This window comes from Eptatretus burgeri, chromosome 9, assembly GCF_056783735.1.
Source record: "Eptatretus burgeri isolate ZD-2024b chromosome 9, Ebu_testis_v1, whole genome shotgun sequence".
Lineage (NCBI taxonomy): Eukaryota > Metazoa > Chordata > Myxini > Myxiniformes > Myxinidae > Eptatretus > Eptatretus burgeri.
Genome location: NC_140969.1, coordinates 24,545,132 through 24,551,951, shown reverse-complemented (window position 1 = coordinate 24,551,951; position 6,820 = coordinate 24,545,132). Strand labels below are relative to the sequence as shown.

General features: G+C 45.1%; 1 protein-coding gene across 3 annotated transcripts in view; it reads left to right on the top strand.

Annotated features, from left to right (window-relative positions):
- LIN9 (lin-9 DREAM MuvB core complex component) overlaps nucleotides 1-6,820 on the top strand; it is an 87,139-nt gene that overhangs the window by 77,214 nt on the left and 3,105 nt on the right. For all 3 annotated transcript variants that reach the window (XM_085894394.1, XM_085894393.1, XM_085894392.1), the window contains exons 12-15: nucleotides 1,422-1,547; nucleotides 1,676-1,855; nucleotides 1,976-2,070; nucleotides 3,115-3,253. In XM_085894394.1, the coding sequence (XP_085750520.1) occupies nucleotides 1,422-1,547; nucleotides 1,676-1,855; nucleotides 1,976-2,070; nucleotides 3,115-3,223 (510 nt within the window). In that variant the 3' untranslated portion in view covers nucleotides 3,224-3,253. The remainder of the gene's footprint in view (nucleotides 1-1,421; nucleotides 1,548-1,675; nucleotides 1,856-1,975; nucleotides 2,071-3,114; nucleotides 3,254-6,820) is intronic.

The window sequence follows — 6,820 nt, the reverse complement described above, 5'->3', positions numbered from 1 at the left end:
GATTCCTGACCCAATTGCAAACTGTCGTCCTGGCGCTACACATACCGCTTGTTGAATTTCTGAGTGTGCCGTCTTTCAAAGATGTTGGGGACACCACAGTACCTTTTAAAAATAGTGGGTCATCATGTGCCAGTACTCTGGCGAACTTCTACATTTCCTTGGTTGAGGTCTGCCAGAGTATGGAGCAGTACCACCACCACCACCACCAACAACTGTTAGGCATTGGCAAGTTTGTCTGAGGGCAGTTCAATGATGACGTGGACAATTTTGTCGAACATTGTATACCTTGAAGGAGTTTGACATAGGAAATGGCATAAATGCTGGTGAAAGCATTCTGGGTAAAATTGGATCGTGGCCAGGATAGTCGCGTGTGTTGTGGTACAGGGGTGATTCGTCAAGTTAGTCTCCAGTGACTGTCATCTGGTTTTACATTCTCCTTCATGACTGTCTCCACAATTGGGTGATGAATCTCTTTTATACAGTTGCCTTTAAATGGTAGACTGAGGAAAACAAAAAAAAACAAAGTGTGTGAATCGTTAAGTGATCTTAAGCATTTTCACAACAAACCTTTGGTTGAACAGCTCATTTGGTGGAATTGCCAGGTTATTATTATACATGAACCCACCACCAAAAGAGTTTCACCCTTCAACCGGAAGGCTTGTGGCAATCGTGTTTGGGACCTGAATGGATAGATTTGTGTGAAAACCATCAATGCACGGTATTTCGATGACTTTAGCACATGAAATGAGCGTACGACATTCACATATGCTGGCGCATGGCATGGCGTTGCACGATAGATAATGCTTGCCCTCACGTGGCCAATGTAAATATGGGTTGGGAAGTTTTAAGTTGTCCAGACTGGTCATCTTGTCATTTTCATCTTCTTGACCCACTGTCTCAATTGTATCTTCCCAGTTGACATTGAGGTGCAACCACGTTGATGAAACGGATGTGTATGTGTAGTGGAGAATATCTTGAAATAACTTTTGGTAACTTCCCCATTTGATTTTTTTTAGGTCATCTCGTTAGAGATGACCTAATGAAACCAGTCTCGATGTCCTATCTCCAGATAACTCAGAAATGTAGTTTGATTTCTGAGGTTTTCTATCCTTTTTACTCTCGGGCTTTCATCTGTACGTTGAACCAAAAGACGACGACTTCTAAGCTGATCAGAGATCCACATCTGCAGAGCTTCAGAAATGACCGTCACCCCCAACCAGGGGTAATTTTTTTTTTATCGAATTAAGAGTGCATGTCAACCTTGAACTACCCTCAGCTTTACTGCAATGTGTCAGGTTCCAAAACCTGTCCAGGAAAAGGAATGCAAATGCGGTAACGAGGGAGGAAAATGTGTACATGGATTGCCGGTTGACCTTGTGAATTGTTCATTTGAAGAGTGAGTAACACTTGTGCCTGCGCAGCGGACGTTCTCGGAGCCGCTGTGTGTGGAGTTCCAGAAGCGCTACGCCGGTGTGGTTCTCCAACTGGAACGTCTCAATAAGGACCTAAACCGCACGTTGCACGCTGTTCAACAGCACTGCCGCCAGGTCTGAGTCCTCTTAAAGCTCCTCTTGGTGTGGATCGATATCTTTATTGGGTTGAATGTCGTGACTTGCGTAATTAGATGTTTGGATGCATACCAAGCTGGTTTTGGAGCCGGTGTTGATGCGCTCAGCTGGCACCGGAGCAGGGCTTGCAGCCAATGGATGAACCATTGGAGGTGCAACTGCGATGTAAGGCTGAGGCACAGGAGACAGTACAACAGAGGCAGGCTCAACCAGGTTCTGCTGGACCGCAGAGTGAAGCTTTGACCACACTTGTTGCACGCCTTACTGCCTTGCTACTGCACATCAAGGTGAACCTTCAGCCATTTCTTATTATAAATTCCTATTTATTGTTATTATTTTCTCTTGTCCATCTGTCTTCCATGCCTTCGTCTTCCTTTTTATTAAACTCCGCATTCTTGTTGTTGTAGTACTTGGCTGAGGGTGACTTGAACTCATTTGAGTTCAAATCCCTGACTGACTCGCTGGAAGAAATCAAAAGCTCGCTTGATCCAAGCAACACCACGTGAGTATCGCTTTGGATAAGATCTCTGGGTATGGGGGAAGTGCGTGCATGCACATTTTGAATTGGTGTTCACATTCCAAATTGTTATCCATCCTTCAGCACTAAATTGTTGGCACATACACTGATGGTGGACAAAGCTGAGATTCTCATGTGGGAACAAGTACTTGTTGAAATGTGACCAGATTAGGTTATTTTCTTTGTTCCCAATTTTGGGGAGGAGGATTAAAAAATTTTTTTTTTGTGCTTTTGCCTCTTTACCTTCACCGTCAAAGGTGGATGGAGGTAATGTTTTCACGACTGTCTGTTTGTCTGTTTCGTTTTGTCTGTCTGAGCAGGGTGTCTCAAAACGTTGTGGATCGATTCGGACAAAATTCAGTGGACAGGTTGGGTGTGTGATGACTAATTGATTCGATTTTGGTGAAGATCCGGATCCGGGAATTTTTTAAAGCGATTCTTCACCATTGATGGATTGGGCCAAAAATGATATGTAGCACGATATTCTAAAAGGTTGTGGATGAGTTATGACAAAACTTGGTGGATGAGTCTGTCGGGTGACCAGAACAAGCTGATTAGATTTATTATTTATTTTGGTTAAGGACCCGATGCAGATCCAGCCTGTCAGTGTGATACGACACGTAAACTGTTCAACCTGACAGAGGTATGCGCTGTACTAAGTGCTGCTCTTGTTCATTCTGCTCTGCACTCCATTACTTTGAGAGCTTTAAGTTTTCCATCTAGCAGGACAGGACAACCAGGACAGAACCTGCAGAATTGCTCTTTCTGGAAGTCAGTAATGAGTCAGCTGTTTTTTGGGGTTTTTTTCTAGACTTGATGGTGACATGGTTATTCTTTTGAGATTAGCTCAGTTTCTAGAAGATTGGAAAACAAGTTGTTAAAACTACAACATCAGCCAGATTTTTGAACCCACAACATGTGGAAGGCTAGTGTATTGTCCTTACTGCTAGGCTACCACCAATGGGACACAGTTTGCCCCTACTGGTTGTGTCCTTATCCCAATGTCTTCCTTCTGTGCGCTGTGAGCAGCTGTTTTGAAAACAATGTGGAGGTGCACGTAGCCCACATACAGAGTGGTCTGAGCCAGATGGGAAACCTCCATGCCTTCTCAGCTTCTGAAGACTGCACGAGGCGCTGATTCCGAAGTGGTCCTGGTGGGATGTTACAGGTGAGTGGGCGAGGCAGGGGAGTGGATATTTGTGAACGTTTTAAATATATATATATTATTATTATTATTATTTGTCTTAATGAAAATTTTCAATTTTTATGAAAAAAAAAACAAATTGTGACTTTAATTCCACAAATCCAGACCAAGTGTCCACTCAGTGAGAAAACATCTGTCCAATCTCAAGAATGAACTTTCAAACTTGTCTCTTTTCCAAAACCTGATGACAATCTGTCTCTGGAGTATGCTCCCCCTTCCCTGACTTCAAATGACACCACAGCCAACTCTGCTTGTGAGAAGGCAACCTGCTTTAGATTCTGCTTTAGATTCAATCTGCTTTAGATTCTGCAACCGGTCCAGACGGCATCAGCCCACGTGTCCTCAAAGCCTGCTCTTCTGCTCTTGCTCACCCTCTCTGTTCTATTCACCCTCTCATTTGCCCAAGGTCATCTGCCATCTGCTTGGAAATCTGCTAACATCACTGCCCTGCATAAAAAGGTGCAAAAACAGATCCCTGTAACTACAGACCAATCAGCCTTCTCCCAATCATCAGCAAGGTGATGGAATCCATCATCGCCTCAGATATGAAATCCTTCCTCTTCTCCAATGGCTTGATTTCCAATCATCAATTTGGTTTCAGACCAGGTCACTCTACCCTGGATATGCTGCTTCTGCTCTCCCATCAATGGATGGAGGTCCTCAATGCCAGACAGGAAATCCGAGCCGTATCCCTGGACATATCACGTGCTTTTGACACAGTCTGGCACCCTGCCCTACTCACCAAACTCTCATCCCATGGTATTCAAGGCCATCTCCACTCATGGCTCGCAGACTTCCTCTCCTGTCGCAGTCAACGTGTGGCCCTAAATGGAGTTCTTTCATCCCCTCTTCCTGTGCAGGCTGGAGTTCCTCAAGGTAGCGTTCTGGGCCCTGTTCTTTTTCTGGTTTTCATCAATGATCTCTCGGACTCTCTGGAAAATCCTCTATTTCTCTTTGCCGACAACTCCACCCTCTGCCGTACCATCTGTCATCCCTCAGACCGGCAAGCAGCAGCTTCTTCGCTCACTGCAGATCTGGATAAAATCACAAACTGGTCCAACACGTGGAACATGTCTTTCAATCCAGACAAATCTCACACTCACTATGTCTCTTCGAAAGGACCGTTTACAAAACCCCCCCCCCATCCACTTTCTCAACAATCCTCTGGAAGAAGTCTTTTCTTTCAAGCTTCTCGGTCTCACTATCTGCCATGACCTTTCCTGGGAAAGTCACATTTCCAACCTCGCCTCAAAAGCCAGTCGCCGACTGGGAATCCTCCGTCGTGCTAAGTCCTTCCTCGGCCCTCTTGAGCTCCTGACCACTTACAAAGCTTTTGTCCGTAGCCTGATGGAGTACTGCTCTCCCCTCTGGGCTGGTGCTCCTGCCTCCCACCTTTCTCGGCTTCACGCTGTCGAAACCAGGGCATTTAAGATCATCGGCATCTCCCGCAATGAAGCTGAGTCTTTGGGCCTCTCACTCAATCACCGCAGGTTGGTCGGTGGTCTTTCTGTCTTCTACCGACTCCTCTCCAGCCTTGCCCCCCCTGCTCTCTCTGCGATTTGTCCCCACCACATTTCCACAGGGCGCTCAAGGTCCGCCAACAACCCCCTTCTGGTAAAACTACCAAAATCACGAATCACTGCTCATCTTCACTCTTTCATTCCTCTTTTTTCCCGCCTTTGGAATAAACTTCCTCACTCTATTCTTTCCCATTCTTCCCTCCAGGCTTTCAAAACAGCTGTTCACCACCACCTCTTATCTTCCCCCATCCAAATCCTCGATCTTTTCTACCCCCGATAATCCACCCAAGCCCACTTCCTTCATTTCTCCTGCTTTCCTTCCTGAAAGTCCCTGAAATGTCCATCTTCTCTTCACCATGTTCCCCGTCCCATCCGCATCCCTCTCCCTTCCACAGTTCACCTAATGTCTCCGTTCCCCACTTTTTTGTCCCTTCCACTCCCGCCCTCTTGTCTCATGCCTCCTTGCTGTGAGTTGTGTGTTCGCTCTCATACGAGCCTCGACCAAGGTATACAAAAAAAAAAAAAAAAAAAAAGGCTGAATGCCTCCAATTCTGTTTTGCTTTCAAATTTTGTCTCCAGCCCCTCGCTTCTATGTACCCATCCTTCTATCGTACACGACTGTTTCTGCACTGTCTTTCCTTCTGCCATCGGAGGTGGACGTTGGTTATGTTTTCACCCCAGTCTATCTCTGCCTGTGAACACAATATCTCAAAAGGTTGTGGACAGATTCAGGCAAAACTTGGTAGACAGATTGGGTGTATGACATGGAACAATTGATTCAATTTTGGTGAAGATCTAAATCTGGATCTGATTTTTTTTATTTTTAAACTTAGGATTCTTCCCCTTTGAAAAATGGTGTCAAAAATGATCGATATTACAATTAACTACAGACCAATCAGCAATGAGGTCAAGGAATCTATCATCGCAGTGAACATAAATCTTTCCTATTCTTCAATGGCCTCGTCTCAGATCATCAATTCGGATTTGCACCAGGTGATTGCATGGTATCGAACATGTCAGTTCTGCTCCGTTTAGACCCGCTTCTAATGGTCAGGCAGAGCGTGCTGTACAGATTATCAAGCAAGAGTCAAGGTGTGTTACTCAAGGTTCGCTTCAAACGTGTTTCACGCATGTTGCTCAGTTACAGATCCAGACCACATTCCACAAATGGAGTGCATCTCTACCCAAAGTTTCTGTACCTGTACCCGCTGCCAGTCTGTTGTGTTTGTTCATGTCACCTAAATCTGTGCCTGTAACAACTCCTTTGCGTAGGTCCTCCCGTGTACCTAACCATCTAGACCGGTTCGATTTGTAATTGAAGGGGGGAGATATTGTGATGTATCACCCTTCCTTGGGTTTGACGTGAGTGTCGTGTGCACATGCGCGACACACGGGGCCAGTAATGGAGCTGAGTGTTGTCAATAAAACCTTTGTGAAGTTGAATGCATCGTGGTCGGTCTTATACTCCGCCAACAATGGATGGAGGATCGGGGCAATCTCTCTGGACATATCTCGAGCTTTCCATTCAGTCTGGCACCCAGCCTTGCGCTCCAAACGCTATGTTTGTAGCAAGCAAGGCAATTTTGTTATCTGATGTTTAAGCTGTTAAAATATGGTGCATTCATGTTGAAATGTTAACCGAAAGCTAGTGGGCCACATAAAAGGATGAACATCTTTGGATGGAAAGCTGACCTTTCATTGGGTTCAAGGTCATTTATGAAATTTGTACACATTTAAATGCCTTTATTGAAGTGAGGTTTATTCCAATTTTGTGAGTTTGAAAATCTCTTGCACTTGAATTAGCTGCAGTTGCTCGAAATCCCCACAAATTATTTTTGAACCGATCAGATGCTGGTGTTCAGCAAAGCTGCCATCAACATCGGCTTCGAAGTTGAGTTTTAAGTCGTATCACGAGCAGTCGAGAATCGTTTTGAGCCGAGACCTAATCTTGGACGGTTCACCATTCTGACATAGGACGTGAGACCCAGAGTGCAGGAGTTAGTGATTTGTT